The sequence below is a fragment of the Pseudochaenichthys georgianus genome, chromosome 4, assembly GCF_902827115.2.
Source record: "Pseudochaenichthys georgianus chromosome 4, fPseGeo1.2, whole genome shotgun sequence".
NCBI lineage: Eukaryota > Metazoa > Chordata > Actinopteri > Perciformes > Channichthyidae > Pseudochaenichthys > Pseudochaenichthys georgianus.
In genome coordinates, this window is record NC_047506.1 from 5,874,359 (window position 1) to 5,896,316 (window position 21,958).

At 40.9% G+C, this 21,958-nt stretch overlaps 1 protein-coding gene across 3 annotated transcripts in view; it reads left to right on the top strand.

Moving 5' to 3' along the window:
• The window catches only part of LOC117445448 (zinc finger protein GLIS1), an 80,385-nt gene that overhangs the window by 47,554 nt on the left and 10,873 nt on the right, over window positions 1-21,958 (top strand). For 2 of the 3 annotated variants that reach the window (XM_034081155.2, XM_034081157.2), the window contains 4 exons: window positions 10,868-11,029; window positions 13,625-13,735; window positions 17,454-17,592; window positions 21,649-21,820. In XM_034081155.2, coding sequence (XP_033937046.1) covers window positions 10,868-11,029; window positions 13,625-13,735; window positions 17,454-17,592; window positions 21,649-21,820 — 584 coding nt within the window. The remainder of the gene's footprint in view (window positions 1-10,867; window positions 11,030-13,624; window positions 13,736-17,453; window positions 17,593-21,648; window positions 21,821-21,958) is intronic. The other variant, XM_034081156.2, reaches the window with a different exon arrangement.

The following is a 21,958-nucleotide window of genomic DNA, read 5'->3' on the forward strand; positions in this document are numbered from 1 at the left end:
TTAAACCTACAATATAAAGACTATTTAATTTTTTATATTTTTCTGATTTCCAAAATGTTTTATAGACAGTAAATACTACATACCTGTGAAGATATTTGAGATAAATGAATCATTTTAACATAACACTTTTGTCTGTGGTTTGGACCTAAACTAAAAGCGGAATTTCAAATGACCTAATTATTTATACAATTGATTTTAAATGAAGGGGAAAATAAATCTGCCTTTGCTCTCCTGTCATGTACCATTCTCTAAATATCTTGTAAGCTCTACATTCCTGTCATGTTTGAAACATGTGTTTATGGAGAACAACAGTATGTGCAAACACTTTTCTAAAAGTTGTCAGTTCTGATTTGCCAGCAATAAGACAGATTCTGTCTGAAAAAAGCTTAAAAGCATCGTTTGTGCATTCTTCTATTGTTGTTCTGCTTTCATCCATACACTGTCTTCTCTCACTGAGGAGCATTGGCCTTGATGCAAACAGAAATGTGATCCAATGTTTGTCAGATTTAAAGGGAGCTGTACAGCTGAACTGTATTCATACAAACGTGTTAAGTACATCTGTGTATGAGGGGCCGTACAGGCCGTAATTCATACTGGTCCTCTCACGCACATATATTCTCCTTTTACATACATACATTTTAACTCTTACACACATATATTCTCCTTTTACATACATACATTTTCACTCTCACACACGTATATATTTACACTCACACATTCATACATTTTGCTCTCATATTATCATATTTCAATGCACACATTCATATATCGTCACTCACATATTCATGCATTTTATTCTCATATTCATATATTTTAATGCTCATATTTATAAATGTTGCTCTCATGCACATTTATTCAATGTTTACATTTAATATTATAAATATTATATGCATGTATGAAGACAATGTATGTATGCAAGAGAAGAATGTATGTATGTATGAAGACAATATATGTATGTGTGAGAGAAAGCATAGTGGAAACGGAAGGAGTATGGTTGAAACGGAAGGCAGGTCATTATCGCGCTGTGATTGGCTCAGAAGGTCGAGCGGGGTGGGCCCATGTTCAGAACTTCAGATTCAAATCAACATGACGGAGGGAGATGAATCCGTGTATCTACGGACCATTTGTTTTTCTTTATTTTACTAAATGGTCTAATGGTCAGTGGGGGGAGCCGCGAGACTCGCAGAAGTGATTTCAAAACAAAAAGCACTCGTTTGCTTGGAACGGTGATATTATAAACAAGGGGAAACTAGGGGAATTTAGCGATCACAACGAAAACGGCCAAGACACACATTGAGCCCAGAAAATGAATGTTATTTGAATGAATGTTATACAGCGGTTCTGCACTGCGGTCACCTCAGCCGTCTCTCGAGTTTTTTATTTAAATCAGCAGCTCTTTTTTCCCCTGCTATATTTGATGATCGATACAAATATTTGTTACCACAAGTTCTCAATAAAAGTGACACTGTTGGACTCGGTACTACTTGGACTACTACCACAAGTACAATCAAGTAGCCTACTTGTACTGTGTACTTTTTTGAGTAATCCTTTATCAAACTCCACCCATGAGTACAAAAAAATCATTTTATCTTTCATCAAAGAGGGCAGAAACATGCATTATTGTACTCTGGAGGGGAGTTTGACAGAGTATTACTCAAATAGTACACAGTAAAAGTACTTCATTGTATTTGTGGTAGTTTAACAAGTACTGAGTCCAACGGTACCAATGTTATTAAGAACTTATGGCTAAAAATCATTTGATCCCTCATCAAATATAGATTAAGCTCTTGTACTACCGTCAGCGCCGCTTCTCTGCGATTACCGTAAAGACGCTATTAATCGCGCACTCAAAAATGAAGAGCTGCTCATTTGACCAAACAAATGCGAGAGACGGCTGAGTTGACCGCAGTCAATATCATTAAGAACTAATGGTAAAATTGTCTTTTTATCATTCATCAAAGATAGCAGAACACATGCATTATGTATTGTAGGCTACTATGGAGGGGATTTTGACAGGATTAGGCTACTCATAAAGTGCACAGTAAAAGTAATTCATTTTATTTTTGGTAGCAGTCAAACTAGTACCGAGTCCAACAGTGTCACTTTTATGAAGAACTTGTGGTAACAAATAGTTGTATCGATCATCAAATATAGCAGGGAAAGAGCTGCTGATTTAAAAAAAAAAAACCTCGAGAGACGGCTGAGTGACCGCAGTGCAGAACCGCTGTATAGTTTAAATCTCCTAACAATGTTGTCCATTTTAGACACAGGCTTATTATATTTACAGCCCTTAATAACGTTCATTTTCTGGGCTCAATGTGTGTCTTGGCCGTTTTCGTTGTGATCGCTAAATTCCCCTAGTTTCCCCTTGTTTATAATATCACCGTTCCAAGCAAACGAGTGCTTTTTGTTTTGAAATCACTTCCGCGAGTTTCGCGGCGCCCCATCCCCCCTCGCTCCAATGACCATTTAGTAAGGTAAAAAGCAAAAGGGAAAAAACGCCTCTCAGACGCTCTTCCGTTTAATTGTTTAATAAATAAACAAATGGTCCGTAGATACACGGATTCATCTCCCTCCATCATGTTGATTTGAATCCGAAGTTCTGAACATGAGCCCGCCCCGCTCGACCTTCTGAGCCAATCACAGCGCGATAATGACCTGCCTTCCGTTTCAACCATACTTCTTCCGTTTCCACTATACTTTCTCTCACACATACATGCATTCTTCTCTTGCATACATACATTGTCTTCAGACATGCATATGTTATTTATAATATTAAATGTAAACATTGAATGAATGTGCATGAGAGCAAAATGTATAAATATGTGAGTGACAATATATGAATGTGTGCATTGAAATATGATAATATGAAAGCAAAATATATGAATGTGTGAGTGTAAATATATACGTGTGTGAGAGTGAAAATGTATGTATGTATAAGGAGAATGTATGTGCGTGAGAGGACCAGTATGAATTACGGCCTGTACGGCCCCTCATCTGTGAAAATGATTTCTTGACACCCTGAGCCTTTGCCCAGAAAGAAAATGTAATGTGTTGAAGCAACAAAGAAATCTAGCTGGAAGTGGCTTTTCCTCTCTGCTCTCGCTGCATGATAACACAGTAGATGTATCCTTTCCCCCGTCAGTCTTCTTCTTCTCTCTGAGAACGTGACCCTGTTTTCCTTTTCCCCTCAACCTGGTGAACCGGTAAACCCCAGGCTGCCCGGTTAAGGAGGAAATCACATTTTAGCTCTCTAATCTGATGCAGGGCTGCAGAGCTGGTAGACATTTGAATGAAGGCCTCTGATTCACAGCAGGTTAAGTGCTTCCATGAAGCCTCAGCATGTTGTTGTGCAGCCAGGCTCTCACTGTGCCAGGCCTCCACCGCTTCAGATCCATCCCTGCACTTCCTCCTCAATCTCCAGCACACAGTCCGTACAGCTGGGCCGTCATTATGTAGCCTCATTAAGTCATCATACGAATGCTTCCTGTTGTGCCATCCACATAGTTTTTAATCTGGCCCCCAAACTATCCAGGCATGAGTGCAAAATGGCTGTTAAGAACAATTTCTTCAGTCATTTACATGACTACTTCCTCCCACCAATTTATCGGCTGAGCTCGCTTATTCACTCACATCTGGACAACACTCCCTGGCTTTTAGTCATTTGCTGTGTGTACTCATCTCAACCTTCATAAATCAAGGCTGCCAGAGAAATGAGGGAAAATGCATGAAGTGGGTCTGAAAAATAGACACTTCAAGGAGACAGAAAGCAAATGTGTGTGAATTCATATCGCTCCAGCTCCGAGAAAAAAACAGTCCAGCGCTATCTTTGATTCAAATTAAAGCCCTATTCGCAACAGATGAGGCTGGCTGCTAAAAGGGTCCCGCTCCGCAGTGGAAATGATATTTGTAAACTATGTAATGTGAATGTTTTAGCCAAGCTGTGTTTAATTTTGTATCCTGACGAAGCGCAAGAGAAACCTGCCTCTCCTTAGCTGTCTCGTTGAATCATATGGATATAATTTCATCCATTTACGTTTTTCTGCTCTTTGCTGTGGTTGCCACAGGGCATTTGGAAGCAGGCAGATTAAATGCACATGTTCCTCCTCTCTGCTGCTCAGCCTCCCCTCCCAACAGATCCGAAGTGTTGGTGGTTTTCCTCATTGGTCAGGGCAGAGAAAGACACCTTGTGATAAACCAACTCGTTCCCCTTAAACACCTTTGTTCATACTTATAAAGTTATACAAGCCGCTTTTGAGCATTCACACTTCATAACATGTTTTATTTGGCACTGTTTTCTGTTGCCACCACAACTCTTTCTTTGCCCCTCATCTTGTCTGTCAGGCTGGGCAGTGAAGGAGCCTGGATGTATTTGGTCAAACTAATCACAGCGGAGAATTGGTCTAGGCTTTTAGGCTCTTTTTCTTTTAATGGGGGGGGGGCCCTCTGAACATGAGTTATCGTGAATTTCATGCTAGTAAGCAGCAAACAGTTGAGTCCCATGTCCCCATCATTAGTCAGTGGCCTGATATGCAATTACTCCACAGGGTCAGAGAGATCAGATATATAAGTGCTAATGGAGATTCCCTTGCATCTAAATCAACTCCAGAAAAGCTTAAGTGTCGGCGGAGGAAGACCTTGGAGATTATTTGTAAGAAAAAAATGACACCTTTAAAATAAATCTGACTGCAGCCCATGCAGCCACAGTCAACTGAAGTCCGAAGGTATATTTAAGAACATCTACTCAGGTACTGTATGTTACATTTTGAGGTACTATACTTGAGCTTTTATATTTTAAATATCTCCTTCTTACTTCTACTCTACTACAATATTGTACCTTTACTCAACTTAATTTATTTTACAACTTTAGTTACCAGTTTCTCTAGAGATTCAGATTATAAGATTCAGCAAAATCCAAATAAACCAATAAATAATGTATTATAATACAACAAAAAGTCATTTGAGTTAGTTTAATGCATCAACAAGTCATAATCCAGTCATTTATTATAAATCATTCTGAAATGGTGAGACGCAAGTGTTCACTTTTGGTACATGTTGATCCCTATTACTTTAAAGTAAGATTTTAAATGCAGGACTTTTACTAGTAACATCTTGATCGCTGATCTTAGCTCTGGTTCTCTCCTCTCTGCATTTCTGTCTGTACGCCGTGCATTAAAGCTTTTAATCAGACCTCTGCCTCACATGTCAGCAGCCATACTTCCTGCGGACACCCCTCCATAACGGCTGGTTTGTTTCCATCATCCGCAGCTCCTGCAGGTTGCTAATGAGCCGCCGCATGTGAGCGGAGCCGCACACTGCTGCCTTTTAGCCCCCGCTCTGTTTGGCCTTCTCCCTGCCAGTCAGTAGTCATTTCCCACAAAGGCCTCCACTCGCCTGCATGCTGCGTCTATAATCTGTCCGAAGTGATCAGCAGCTGTCCAGCCTCTCAACCCGCTCTCGGCCCCCTTCAGCCATGTCAAGACCCCGCTGTCATCCCCAATGTTTACCGAGCTTCTGAACCCCCGACTCAAGAGTGAGACGGTGTCAAACAGTGCTCAAACCCCTCCACGCTGCCAGCGTTTGCTCCACTCGTGCGGTAATCTGCCAGTTTACCTAAAACGGAGTTTTCGGAGAGGAAAACTAAACATGTTTAAAGCAATTAATGTGATTAGTGCTGTCTAAACTGTTTTCATAAATAATATCAAAGGTAAAATCAATCCTGTGGCAGATGCCTCGGCCAGCACAGCTCCATGTTTATAACTCATGGGCTAATTTCTCTCTAAACAGTTTATTTTTGGGGGGAATCTCCTCGTGGACGAGACAGAGAACCTATTGACGTGTATGCTTTTTTAGCATAGTTTTTATCAGCATTTTATTTTAACTTTGGTTAATAATCTGGTTTTCAGCATTACTATCGTTCATTTTAATAAATATATTGTAATATACATATTTTTACATATTTATTAGTGTGGTGTAGTATAGTGCAATTTGTACATTTTTACTTCTCTATGCTAATATTGCATTTTTATTTGATTTAATAAAAACATTTCTGAATTTGATAACTGTTACAAAATCTAATTTCTAAATAAAGTACCCTGGTTTTGATTCTGATTCTTTCCAAGTTGGAATAAAACACTCAATAAAACGCTCATCATAAACAAAAAGACTACAAACTGCTAAAACCAGTTGGCCGACTGTTAAAACACTTTTCTTCAATACCAGGAGGAATACTGGATTTGACTGCACAGCACTGCATGGGCAAAATATCCAAACCTAAATAGGTTTTTGACATCCCATTTACTACGAGAAAGAAGCCATTTTTCTGATCGAATTGGCTTTGCTAAACCATCTCTGTTGCATAAAATTCCTCATGCAGGGTTCTGGGTAACGTCAATGCCTCTGGGTGGCAGAGCCTGTTGGTTCCCCGAGTAATAATACGCTCTACACGATTAACACGCTTTCCTCCACGGACCCGTTACTATAACTCAGCATCAAATTAGTATTTCGGAAAAGAAAGCAAGGAAAGAGCGATTATTCCCTTACACATAAATACACACATTTGGCACGTCAATAATAGTCTTGTTTGTTTTCTAAACTCAAATGCTCGGCGCCGCGTTTCAGCAGTCAGCGTGGACCGCGTCTGTCAGGACTGCTACGTCAGTGTGGATGTTCCTCAGATTTGTATTCAACTTTCCCACCCTCGCTGCGTCTCTCGTTTCCATCTGAAACCTTTGATTGGCATGACTAAAGGATAATATGTTTCCGCTGTACGACGCTGTGTGATGAGAACTCTTTAAGACATTTTCCATGATTGAATGCCGAAGCCTGGACTAAATTAGTGTGTGGATGAGTCCAGGGTAAATATTTTTATTCATTACTGCATTCCAGTCCTGTGTCTTTATTGTGAATCAAGAGTTGCTGTCTGGTCAAGCAGTCATAGCTTTCCTACATTTCTGTTCTCAGTAAAAGCCTCACGGCACTGTACACAAGTCTAAAAAAAAGTATTGTGTAACCCAAACCCTAACTCTCCTTTCAATTTCAGATCAAAATGCATGTCTGTAGTACCACTAAGTATCAATAAACGTGAATTTCTTTATTCATATCATATCATTTCCAATTTTAGACTGTGTTAAATACATTTGTTCCCTCATCTTATATGCAGGATGATCGTTTTACTGACACTGATGCTATTTACAGAAGATTGGCCCATGGATTTTGGCAATTTATTGGCATAACAATAACCCACTTGGACAAAGTAATTCAATTTCAGACATGTTTATCTCTCTGACCGTTAATAAGCTCACATCCTATATCCTGGTGCACATATGCTTGCCTACTTTCAGTAAAATCTTAAAAGTAAAAGCTTAGTTAAAAAAAAAAAAAAAATCGGACTGTTTGAAAAAAGACACCTGTCAGAACTTGTTGTAATATTACTCAAACGTTTTTAAAAGCTTGAGGAGCTGTGTGTTGTGAAGCCACAATGGTGCAGATTGAGACTCTCTTCCTGCGACACACACACGCCGCACACCCACAGATCAGCTGGTCACCCAACACGACTCCACCATGACTGGCTTAGGTTTCTCCTGTATTAAATGGAGCCTCAGTGAATAGGAGGCTCTGCCGGAGCTGTGTGAGTGACTGAAGGAGACCAGGGATGAGCATTGAGCCCAGATGAAGCTGAAGGCCGATCAGAAGAATGGTGTCACTCTCTCCTTAGCCGTAACCCGACCTGTTGTCAGCGGGCTTCGCTAAAGGTCAGGCAACAATAGACAGTGGAGACCGCAGCAGCAACTGATGGTGCATTTTCACTGCGGTCAGCAAAGCCCTTTTGCAAGAAATTGGTTTTACGGACATTTAAGAGGAAGCTGTAATTTCAGGAGATTTAATCTGACATTGAGGGACAATTTAGGAGTTGAGAGTAGTAGGAGTAGTTGCACCATGTTTCTTTCAGACAGTAAGTCTTCCTGGCTCGCGGTTGCTCCATGATTTCAACCTCATGTTCAGGTGCTTGACATAGAATGAACTCAATCGGTTGCCGGTGTCATTTGTCTAGCACACAGCCATTCAGATGAGCCAGGTTTTTTTTAGGCTATAACATCTTACACAGCAAGTCAAAGATGTGTCATCTATTTTCTTGTTATATTGTGTTTCTTATTTCTTAAATTAGAAAGTTTCTTATATACCATCTTTTATTTCTCGTGTAACTTGAACTTGTTATCCTTTAAGTCAGTGATTCTCAAACTGTTTTCAATCATGTACCCCTTTTGAAAAAGAAATTCAGCCAAGTACCCCCTGATCAGCGCAAAAACGATTTGTTAGGGAAGAAAAGCCTATGTAAAGAGGTACAGTACAGCGCTGCACCATCAGAGTCTGATTTATTAAAACAACAACCTTGTAACTGAGAAACACTTAAATGCTACATTTCAAATGTTTAGAATACATCACTAAATTCATGGCAAACCAATTTTAACATCATGCAATAACACTGAGACGACATTAGTTGCATTGAACTGATCTTTTTAATAAGTTGTACTTACAATGTAGTGAGAAACATGGGCTCGTGCTTCACTGAGGATCTTTGTCATTCTGACAGGGAGGCAAACTGCAGTTATTACACTTCGCGTTTTGAAATATGTGTAACTGTTGATATAAAACCCACACTGCTCAAATTTTATTTAATTTTTTTCATTAACATAAAATAAATCTCACGTACCCCCTGCAGTACTCCAATGTACCCCTAGGGGTCCGCGTACCCCCATTTGAGAACCACTGCTTTAAGTCACTGAGAAGTGAGAGAAAAGTGTTTATTTGTGCAAGTTTGACATATTTAATTGTTTATTTGACTTATTTCAGTTATGACTTTTTCAATTATAAAAACTCCCTTATGCTATACACCAGGGGTGGCCAACCAGTCAGAGGTTAAGAGCCACATTTGTTCTATGTTACTGCAAAGAGCCACATCAAACACACAGTCACTGATACCGCTTGTTTCAGTTTTTTGTTTCAACCACGTCACTGATGCATTTTTGTGGCATTGGGATATATATTTTTTTATAATATATAGAGTCGTTATTCATTTGTTTTAAAGCTCAATAAATAACAAAGAAGACCTTTGACCGGCACTTTTATGATTTTGTCCGGAAGATTTAAACTTTAATACACGTTGACTGGCGAAAAACGCTGCCCGGTTCCCTCGGCCCCCACCGCGGAGAATAAACAGAAGGGCAACCATGACAACCATGCTTCTTCGCTGCTTTTGTGGAGGAAGTTACAGCGCCACGTACAGGCTCGGCATATGTACTGCAGCTTCTCCAGCGGTTGGAGCTAAACGGAGCGGTCTCGTGTGGACAGACACTATCCGGATAACTATTGCGTGTGGACGGAAGCTTGTTTGTAATTGCGTTTGCGTTAATCCTATGCGTTTAGCCGCTTTCGTCCTCGTGTGGCCGCAGCCTTAAAGTACCGATACTAATGAAACGAAGGAATCGTAACGTTTTCAACGGCAGGGTATCGCGGTATACCTTTCAAGTATCGGCACCACTAGTCAGGAGTCAGTGTCTCTCCCCCAAACTCACACATATAAAATGCAATATGAACTGTCGAGCCGCATGCGGCTCGAGAGCCGCGGGTTGGCCACCCCTGCTATACACACTGGAGTAGATCCTGAAATAAAGCCCTACTGAATCGATGTTGAATCCAATCATAAGACACTAAAAGGGTGTGGCAAAATATTGTATAAAGGCAGAATGGTTTTTAGTATTTCTCAATTCTTGGTGACTATAAAAATTACAAATTCAAGCTATAAAAATAATATAATAAAACATAATATAAATATGTGTTGTGCGTTATTTCAACAAAATAACAAAAATCCTCTTTTGTGCAATCCTGTATAAAATAATGCATCCGAAGTCTTTATAGGGTGAAAAGCAAGTGGCTGTGCAGAAGAAGGATGCTAACATGAGCTCTTAATTTGCTCCTATTGTGCCCTGTGACAGTCTCTGTGTAATGATGTCCAGCTGCTCCTGAAAACATTAATGAGATTAACCTCGGGTAGATATATGTGACGCTGAGCTATGCTTCCCGTACCAGTTTCCCATATGTACGATGTGACTCTTTACACAGCAGTCCCTGTAGGGGGTCTTGACATGATCCGCCTCATCAACCAATCAGCCGTGTTTTCTGCTTAAGAGCAGGAGTGGACATGCGAGACGCCTCATGAATCATTCACTTGTTAACAAATCTGTGGTGTTCATTGGCTGAGTGGTTCGGATCAAATGGGCCAAACTGGGTCTGATACGAGCCTGTTCACAGTCACTGTCACTTGTCAGTCCAAGGCACTATACACAGCCGAACACTTATCTCATGCTATGCATTACAGCCCATTAAGCGCCGCTGTACAGCACACTCCAGTTTCCCCCTGCAATTTAGACGCAGCCTTGAGGCAGGTGCACTGTCACGCACGCTTCTGTCTTTCAAGTGGACCTGGTTTTCAACAAAGGACCCTGGATTGGCTGCGTAATTCAAGAGGGATGGAATTATACCTCCCATGTTCTTAAGCATCTCTTGCTTTTCCATAGCTGGTTTATATGTGGTGTAAAGTGAACTCCTCCAGCTGTAAGAGTGTTTAAGGGACTGAGGGAGGAGTGGGAAAGCTTCTTTCTGACTCACAGACTTGTACATAATATACAGAGCCCACATTTGACCAGAAAATGCACTGATTGATTTTTTTCTCTCTGTTTGCATACATGTGGGCGTTTGTTTGTTTACTTGTGTGGTTCTGGGCATACATGTCTCACTGTGGCTGTGTGTGTTTGTGTATGTTTGCATTCCTGTGTCATATTAATGTGCTGTCTCCCCTCCTCCACAGTTCGAGAGCTGCAACAAAGCGTTTTCACGTCTGGAGAACCTGAAGATCCACCTGAGGAGCCACACGGGAGAGAAGCCGTACCTGTGCCAGCACCCCGGCTGCCAGAAAGCTTTCAGCAACTCCAGCGACCGCGCCAAGCATCAGCGCACTCACCTGGACACGGTCAGAAACCCTCAAGTCTCCCAATGTCTCACCAGAGTAGATTCATGCTTAACCTGGCTCTGCCGAAAGTAGTGTGGGTGGTCGCTTACAGTAGGTCAAGGAAACACAGCAGCATGACATTTTGGACTCTAAATATTTAATCATGTTGAATAAAAGATTTAGTTTCTACCAAATCTATTTAGGGATTGGATTATGTGCAACATTAAAATGTGAGGTATACATAAATCTATCAACGGATTTCCATTCAGTCAATGTGTGTGTCTGCGCACGCCGTAATTGCTCCAAGTGGAACATTAAAAACCACACTCCGCTCAAAGACTTAATGCCGATTCCCACATCTTGACAGTGAAAAGCTTTAATTAGCTGTCAGTCAGTGAGATGTTTGACACTCTCGATGCCGGCACGTCAGATCATTAAGTGATCAGTTCCTTTAGGCTAAGTCGCTAACAGACTTGGATTGGAGCTGAGTTCTGTAAACACAGCTTCGCCTGTTTCTCTGACCGGTTTAAAGGAAGGGAAATATTGAGTCACCCATCGCTGCCACTCGTCATGTCTCAGTTACCCACCAATACCTCACTTTATCACCAATACCTCACTTTATCACCAATACCTCACTTTATCACCAATACGTCACTTTATCACCTCCGCAGGCCAACACAGTTTAGGAATAAATGGCTTATTTTGCTCAAATAACGTACATTAGTATTCATTCCCCCAATTCAGACAACTTCACAGTAATTTATACCGTAAGCATTTAGTTTTAGTTCATTTTTGATCACTCATTCAAAACAATGCACATAGCAGATGGTCTATGGAGCAATATAAAGTCAAATTAATTCACTATTATTATAATGCGCACCCATCGTTAAAAAGATTCTCTGAGACACAACATCCTCTACCTATAACCCCTAAATAAGATCCCATTTATATATTTCAGTGCCGAATCAAACCTCCTAACAACTCTTCAATGCAGACTAAATATAAGTGGAAAATTCTTCACGGGATAATTAACAATATGAAGAAAAATGTGTTCCTCAAAAAACGTTTTTCAGAGCCTTAAGGATGGTTGCCGGTTACTATTGTACCGCAGCAGTCGATTTCTTGTAAAGGGGTTTTCTTTTTAACGTGATTGTAAAAATAGTTTTCCCTTTATTTTAAGGGAGGTGGATTCAGACTATATGACCGAGTACTAAAAAAGCCAGCTAGAATAAATATCAGTTTTAATCAATAAAACACAGCTTCTGCAACACTCTCAATGATATAGATTCCTATCTTAACGGTATTTTTATATTATTTACATTTCCAGAATATTCTCCCCCTGTGTTTTCCTGTATTCGCCAGACACCGATGCTTTCAGTACGTAATAGTAAATCACTCAGAACCTTTACATAAGCAGACTTTTGTTTTTCTATCAGTCCGGGATTTTCTTCCAGCGCCCGATCTCTCCACAGTGTGATATAAATGATACAGCTAATCTGGGACCCTGATGCTTATGGCTTCACATTAACGCCCCGCTGAGGCCGTCACTGTGCCAGCGGCCGGCCCTGCCAGAAACACTTTGCAGGGAAATCATTTTCAAGCTTTAATGGTATTTTTTCGTCACAGAAGTTGTGCTTGTATTTTCTTTTTTCCTACTCAAGGTTCTATGCTGTTTTGTTGCTTGACAAAACAAACATGGCGGAGATGAGTGGCATTATAAGCGCCTTGCAATAACAACGACTTATTTACAGAGAAGGTTGAGGAATGGCGGCCGAGCTAATAAAGCTGCGTATCCTGTTACACTTTAATGGCCAACATATATTCCTGACGATGAAGAGAGAAATTGCTGTGAGGGGGAAAATCCCTCAATCAGCGAGCGACATGCTGTATTTGCTTGGTCAATGGGAAGAATGTGAAATGATGAGGAAACTCCATGACAATTAAGCAATTTTACAGATGCCTAATCTGCCGACATTTCCCTCCTGACCCCCTGTCTGTATGTCAGCATGCACACTTACATACAGCACATAATGAAGGTATAAAATAACAAGACCAATCCTTATTTGGTTCATAATTTTATCACAGTCTTAAATTCGTATTCATGCAAATAAATAACTAACCATTTCTTTATAATTTACTGAAAATTGGACGAGCATTGTTGAGTATTTATATTTATTATGTTGCATTGAGGTTGTTTTATCACAAAGAGAGGCTTCACTAATACAATGGGACAAGAAAAGCAGGGAAGACCCGCAATTAACAAGACAAGACAAGACAGCAATTTAAAAAAAAAAGATGGAGGCTCTGAATTTAGGGAGATAATTTGTTTTTGAAAATATTTTATAACAGATATTTTCTTCTTTCTTTTTCATGCGTTTTTTCCTCTTCTTCTTACTTCACATTCTGTCAGCTGAAAGGTAGGTCTTTCACTTTGCCTTCACTTTAACATATGTACTTATTGTGTATACATTTTGCTTCCTCTCAGCCTAATTTCCCCAATATCCATTATATCTTCTCAAATAACTGTCAAGCTTGTGTATTTTCCCTCACCTAAAAGTGATTTAAAATGCTATGCAAACTTAAAACTAAAGTGAAATACTGTTTTTCTTCCCGTAGAAACCATACGCATGTCAGATCCCCGGCTGTACCAAGCGCTACACAGATCCCAGCTCTCTACGCAAACATGTCAAGATCCACTCGGCCAAAGAGCAACAGGTGCGTAGAAAGGTAAGACAGCTTCTACATGGGGAGGCGTGTGGCGCAGTGGGTTAATGCGCTGATCTTCGAATCAGAGGATAGCAAGTTTGAGTCCCACTGCAGTCAGCATGTCGTTGTGTGGGGATTGCCCACAGTATTGAGTATGTAAGTCGCTTTGGATGAAAGTGTCAAACAAGTAACATGTAATGTACAAGAGAGGGAAGGATAAAGGGATTAAGTTCTATATAAAGACACAATTATAATGCTAAAACTCTATTTCATTAGAGTGTACAATAATCGATTTACAAGGCAAGGCAAGGCAAGGCAATTTATATAGCACTTTTCAACGCAAGGCAATTCAAAGTGCTTTACAAAAAAAAAAAAAAAAAAAGACATTAAGCATTAAAAAATAAATATATGTGATACTAAAAATGGTAGTATCACAGTACACTCACTACACCCCCCACTCCCCACACAGGCAAAAGCAAACCAACAAATGCTTATCAAGATAACTTAAACAACAGAGCCATAAAAAGAAGCATCGAAAGGAAAAGAAAAACATCAAAGTAAAACAGACAAATAATTATACAATACAGCGACAATGTAGACAATGACAACACCACAACTAGTATTTCCAGCCGTCAGGACTAATAGCCACAGAATGCACCATTCCATCACTGGTCATATCTCAAGTGAGAAAACAATGGCAACCACAGAGCTTTTAGCATGTCTTAATAATTCAAGTCAATAAGGTAGAAATACAGGTTTTACAAACAGACTAGTCGATGTGATCTGTCCTGTTCTGATGTACATTATCCACGGATCAATCAAGTTGGTTTAATTGAGGGTTAGGGCAGCGGAGGGGTGTCTCTGAGAATCGTTTAGTCAACAATAGATCAGGTTAGACCACATTTCATCGTGTTCATGGTCAAAAGCCCATCCTTCCTCTGACTGGAAGTGGGTGAACACCAGAGAATGGGCTCATTGTTGTGGAAGGGGCTGGATAGTGGCAGGCTGGATGATGTGTTTCTTTGCTGTAAAGGGAAAACACATGTTTGCTTGTAGCATTGTTAAAAAGCTGTACAGCTGAAAACCCCAGTGAGCAGATGTTTTGGGCAAATGTCAAACAAACGCTCTTACTTCACTCTCCACAAGAAAGAGAAAAGGCTGTTTGGAGTCTCGCAGTGTGGAGAACCGAGCCCCAATTACATGTGATGAATGTTTAGCAAGAAAACTCATATAGATCCCGTGGAGGACAAGCACATACATATTTATTGACATACAGTATTTCAGTGTCATAACGTGGAGGATGCCAGCTGTACAACTCAATCAATCATCTGTGATAGTACTGCCAGAAGGTCTTAAATGATGTGAAGTCACGCACAGAAATCGTTGTTATTCATCCACTTGGCTCATCGCTGAGGGTAGAGTGTTGTGATAGTGCAGAAAAACGTTTCCGACCACAGAATCAAAATGTGGGTTTGATTTTCATGAAATAACAAAAGCTGGATTTGTGGAAGGATGGACGGACTATGAGACACAGAGATACCGAGACCGATAGGGTTGAGATGATGATGAAGAATAAACCTTGAACAACGTCGACCTTGTCTTCTGTAACTGAAAACCTGTCATACTTATGATTGTTATGCCTCTCAGCATCATAGATCAGTTACTACTACGATACAAAAATATGTATTATTCGAAAAGGTTAATATCAAAGCATCATAAAAAAGTAGGTTGGACAGGTGCTGCAGCTTTTTGAACATTAAAGCATGGAGACAGTAGAGGCACAACATACAGATATGAACCTGAAAATAAACACAATATGTCCTCTTTAAGTTTTACTCAGCCTTAAAGTAATGTGGAAACATTTTATTTATTTCATTTAATCGTTTATTTGGCAGGGACAATGCACAGTGATGAACACTTAAAACATAAAAAATGTGTCAAGCGTAACAGTGCCAGATTTAGCTTTGAGCTAATTTCCATCCGCAGTCCCTCACATAAAACAAGAAGTTTACATTTTACGAACATAGCAAAAACAAAATACATGATATGCAAAAAGAGCAAGAGCAGCATACACGAGTATTTATGACATGGCAGTACAATATAGCAGCAACGACGTGTAAAGTGCAAGAGAAGGAACAAGAACTACCTAAAGTGCAAGAGGAGATACCCCTGTGTTAAAGTGCATTTAGCGCTGATTGCACGTCTGTTGTTTCTCAACCATTCTTTGAGTTGACCTTTAAAACTATTGAGAGTGGGACCATCCCGTATCTCAGTTGGGAGGCTATAGCTGCCTTTAATGGAGAGGACATTTTGTCCATCTACATTGGTGGGTGCTTTGAGTGGCAGGTGGGTGCATTAGCCACTAGCTGCTCCCCCATGTCACCTCTTATCAGGACAGAAACAGCATCCTGCTCCATATTGGAAGATGACTCGCACCCTCTGCACACAGTGTTAAAGCTGATTCCTTTGGGCCGGAGGTTAACATGGAAACGTTTAGCAGTGTGGGACGGGTGGCGCAGTGGTCTGTGCGTTTGATCATCAGATCAAGGGGGCGTTGGGGAACTCCAGTTCAAAACCCGCTCCCGCCCCACTGCGTCAGGCCGGTGTGTCCTTGGGCAAGACACTTCACCCGAATTTGCTCCTGTGGGTATTGTCCACAGTAGATGACCATTACATATCTGTATGTGTAAAGCGCTTTGAGAGTCATTGATAAAGCGCTATAATAAATATAAGGATTATTATTTTATTATTATTAGCGTGACACAGATGCTAGGGTAGCAATGCCTATTTATTTGTCTATTAACTCCCTGGATTGATCATGTTTGTACTAGTGGTGTTTAAATTATTTTAGATGTGACGGGGTGACAGTTTTAGAATGTCTATCAAAATGGATCCCTTTTCTTCAAACCGAATCTACCAAATAAATAACCCCAATCTGATGATTAGCCGGGTTTTGTTAATGCAAAGATGGCGACTCACATTGAGCTTCACAACATCATTTCAGAAACCAGACTTTACACAGTCTAAGATCCACTTTTTCTTTTCTCCATAAAACATGATTTGATATTGGAGCCAACGCAGTAGTGATTGAGACCTTTAGTCGATTGGTTTAAAACGTCTTTCTTTCTACATACTTACCGGCCCCTGTGTTGAATTTACAGGTTATTTGAAGGTGCGTCTCCTGAGTCCTGAGTAAAGGGACAATGTGGTTGTTGGTACAGTGCTGGTGTGTACCTCAGCAACTGTAAAGTTTTATTACAGAGGAATCCACTGATGGATAATACAGAGTTCAGCTGTTACGCTGATTTATAAGGCAGATGTCTAATTTCTGACACAAGTTAGGTTTACGGTTTCTTCTGTGTGGCGTGTGATCGGCTCTCCAGCTGCAATGTGTCTTCGGTTGCCCCACATTACTGTTGGCAGGGAAAGAAACAGAAGCAATCTTGCATTTGCTCTGAGTTGGTATATTGGTCACTTAACCACAAGGCCAAAGCATGACTCAAAAATCAGCATGACTTCTCCTCTGGGCGCCCCTGACGGACAATGTAATATGTTACTGTTTCAAATCAACAATACAATCAAGTTATTTCATTTAAAAGAAAACACACCCAGCCAAACATAGAGAATAACTGTTTTGTTCTTCGGTTGTGTAATCTTACGAACCAGATGGAGTTCTGTATAAATGACTCACCATTTCTTGTAAACATTTTCTGTTTTTTCTCCTGTTTGTGATTGACAGCTGCGGCCCTGTCCTCACCTGGAGCAGGACGTCCTGAGTGACTGTCTGTCCATGCAGCACCTCCACAGCTCCACCTCCTCGCAGCACCTCTACAACAAAGATGGCCGTTCTCCCGGACTGGGCCAAGACATCTTCACAGGTGACCACAGGAAGCTGCTCCGTAATCTAACACCTTGAATACATAACCACCCCCTTATGAAGGCATTAAGTAATCTAATACTTAGTCAGCAGCAACAACTCAGGTCTCTAGTGTCTCTCTGCGGTCCTTCCTTGTGTTTTTTCCCTCTTACTTCTTTATTGGCAAGACATTTACAACAATTAAATACTAACAGTAGTAAAGAAGTTGTATTATTTTCTCTCAATTGCTATGCCCTATTATAGAGATGAAGTACAATGTAACTCAGAGAGGTTTTGTATCTTAGTTTTTGTTCAAGCACTTTACATACATTCTTCAAAACCCTGTTGATTTCTGAAATTTCCCACATGTCCGAAGATTCTCCAACATATTTCACGTCTTTGTAACTGCTTACTTTTCCTCTGGTTGAAGTAAAGAAACACACAAGATTTTTCATGGGGAATATTTCTTAGTTGCAGTTAAGAAAGCTATCATTACCTTTGCTGCCAATTAGTTAAATCCCTGGTAATATGGAGTTGGTCTATGTTAGCAATTGTAATGCTTTCTTTCTGTCATTTAAATAATGTATTGTTATAATGTAGGTGCAGGCACTTAAAGGTGGGGTAGGTAAGTTTGAGAAACCGGCTCGAGATACACTTTTTGTTATATTCCATGGAATGCTCTTAACATCCCGATAGCAATGAATATCTGAAGTGCTTTGACAAAAAATCCATAACAATTTTTTTCATCTGTGGAAGCCGTGGCGCTGTAAAAAGCACGACCAATCATTTTCACCGGCCCGGCTAAAGTAACTGGATGGCCTAGCTGCCTGTCAGCCTTCCATCTGGGCACAAACTTATCTCGTGCCCTCATTGGTCACGTGCGCGTTCGTGTGTTGGAGGAGGGGCTCTGTAAGGAAGTGGCAGATTTGTTCCGGCTGTGTATTTTCAAATTCTACCGCACTCGAGCTGGTTTCTCCAAAGTTACCTACCCCACCTTTAATACAAACTCTATTGTCTTGTAACATATTCAAATCGATACATTTTCAATATGAACTATGCTAAAATGTAAGCTAACTAGGGCATAAACACCTCTATCTAAGCTTTTTGGCTTGAATACAACATGTCATATAATACCGGCAGTAGCACAATCCTTGTCTCAAAATATCGATGGCTAAGGGATTTTCTTCCAAACTAAAGCCATTAGACGAGGTCTGAGCGCCAGATATACCAACACCTGGCAAAGCAATCAGTGAGTCATTGGTGGTCATCAGCAGCCATGTCAACATTCCTGCAGATGTATTATGGTAATTTTGTGCTCAGGCAGTAAAAACCATACTTACCGCACCTTTTATTCTAACAAAAACACACTATAATTCATCTATAATTGCCTATACACGTTTTATATCAACATTTTAGCTGTTGGACTCCCCTTGGTTATTTTAGTTCAGAAGTAACAACCTGGCACTTTTGTTTGCTTGGTTTGTAATTCATAACCATATCATGTTAACATGTCACCCTGTCATGCAAAGGCTGCAAAAACCATTACAACCCGCCACAAACGGAAACTTTTATTCGTCACATGTGGCCGCTTAAACATCCATTTTTCGAATTGATGAATTTGACCGTGACGCGTCAACACAACTCCGGAGTGGGAACAAGAGAGAGAGATAAATAGATTTTAACTATCTTAAAGACAGAGTCCCTCAGTTCACATCTGTCCTTTCTGCCTGTATCCCGTCCAGGCTTCCCGTTGCTCTCTGGGATTGTTGCTGGAACTCAACACTATGTTGACGACTGTGAACGCTCAACTTCTCCTTGAATGTCCACTGGACCTCTGCATCTTGGCTTTTTCCCCTCTGCCTCCCTCTGTTTCTGAGTGGATGTTGCTTACTCCCTTGTTTAAAATGCTTTAAAGCCCCGAGGACTTTGCTCGTGCGTCGATGCCAAAGTGTTCAGGGATGCGGTGTTATTCAAGGCCAGCAAAGACGTTGCAGGTTGGCATTCAGGATCTCCATTTTCATGAGTTCCCCCTTTGTTTCAGGGCCAATAGGATGCATGGAAGAGGTTGGGCAAGGTGGGCAGCCATCCCATCATTAACACTTGTGGAGCAGAAAATGAGTCATGCTTCCAGTCATAAGTCTGCTCTTGTTCACATGGCTGCAGCACGACTTACGAGAAGCCCCTCTCTGTTTTATGGAGCGTAATTAGAGTTCCCTGATTAACCAGAGGAAGGACTCATCAAAGTTTTAGCGCAGATGTTTACATGCTCCTGCTATTACGCTGAATGGCTGACATCCCTCTCCATATCCCTCAAACTCAGGACTTTCTTCCTGAGTTTGACAAGAAGCATTTCAGAATCCAACATCTTCAAAAACATAATCCTCTGTAACCCGTAAAGAGTGCCATCACATCCTCTCACTCCTCTCCCACCAGAAGGAACCAGCGATGAAATTGAGGCAATCACAGCCATTATTCTGCCGGTCTGATAGCAGATGTTGGGGCTAAAGGGGAAAACATTTAAGGACTGTGATTGATGATTTGGGGGTAATGAATCAAGCTTGTAACCATTTCAGAGTGCTGTCAGATCAGGCCCCAGCATGCTTCCACTCGAGAACAGCTGTGCCTGGAAACGGTAAAACCAGGAGCGCCGATCTTTTCCCCTCCTTTCATCTTCTCCTGTCTTCCCCTCTCGTCACTGGTTAACTGCCCCAGCCAGCGCAGCGGGTGGATCCTGGGAAAGAAATCATACGTTAAACGGAGCGGAAGATGGCAAGAGTAGATTTATTGTGCCGGTGGAATGAGTGTAACTTCTCCCAACTTAAAGACTTGGATTCTGTATTCCACTGCGATTTGTCACAGGTCTCTCTCTGGAGCAGCGTTTTCCGATTAAACAAGAGGAAACTTTTTGTTGACAGATGTGTGAAAGTGCAGCTGCAAAAACTGCCAGACAAAAAGCACAACGTGGTAACAAATTGTCACACATTACAATACAGCACATAAGTACGATGACTGACGAAAACACTTCAAAAAACGATGCATTTACAAAAACCCATGCAAATGTGTTATCCCCGAACATCGAAAAGCGCTCCTGTCCCAGCTGTGAGCTTTTTAGTGTCGCAGTTTCCGTTGTGTTTTGAGCATCTTGCAGCGTTTTGTGTTTGCAGCGTTTTGTTTATTAGTAAACAAGACGTTTCGTCAAGTTGGTGAATGTGTTTTGGCACATTTGTGTTTTTTTATTTGTCTCATTTTTTAACTTGCTCCGAATGTAAAGGTTTTGGGCTGTTAATATGCATTTGCACCTGTCCACCATACATAAGTCGAAATACTATCTGCCCCCCAAATGAAAATATAAATGGATTACTGGAAAATGTATCTTTTGGATTTTGGCTGTTGGTCAGACAAAACAAAACATTTTAATTCAGCACCTCTGGCTTGGGGAACTTTGGTAGAATTCTTCCAGAGGAACAAAAAGCTATCATTCATATATCAAATATTATTAGTTGCAGCCCCTGGTTTCCATTGTTTCTGAACAGGAAAAACAAACAGCTTGAAACAGTAGAAAAGTTGGCGACATGCAGCCCCCACAGACCACTGTCAATAAAACATTCATCAAATATCAGTCAGCAAATCCAACTGTTCTGTTAATTATTTTCTTAGTATTCATGTGAAAATAAAATTATACAGATACAGTGTAATGTACATTCAAACATACACACGCATAAATACTACAGATATATGGATAGTCATGTACTCGCACAACCATGAGGGTGTACCGTAACCCTATTTACCCTCTTTAAATACCCTACGGTTCAAAGTCACCGCTCACACACATGTAACATTTTAGTTTATTATTGTGTCATAAGCACAAACAGCTGAAAGGACAAACAAGGCCAACCCCATGGCAGTACAATCAATGTACCCTAAATTGCAAACAGGGCAAACACAGAACATTCAACGTTGTGAAAACAAAAATTCCATTGCCATGAAATGTCTTTTAATTTGCTCAAAGCAAAGATGGAGAGCAGAGGCCTTGAGTTTATTTGACACGTTTACTGAATTAGCTTTGTTTGTCTTTCAGGCCTGTACGCCGGCTCCAGCACCCCCCACCACAGCGCCTCAGTGGAGCTCCTCCCCCCCAACCCCTCCTGCGTCCCCTCCGCTGACCTCCCCTCCAGACAGCACCGCCTGGACCGGGACCTCGGCAGCCCCCACCACCTGTCCCCGCTGGCAGCCATGGACCCCAGAGACGGGTGAGTCTTCTGTCTGTGGTCGTGTTACATGGATGCACCCTGGTGTTTCCTGAATAAAAAATCAGTCATGTCACGTTAAGACAAATGAAAAAATGTACACTGCCCGGACATTTTGGAGTGAAGAGTCTTAAAGGTCCC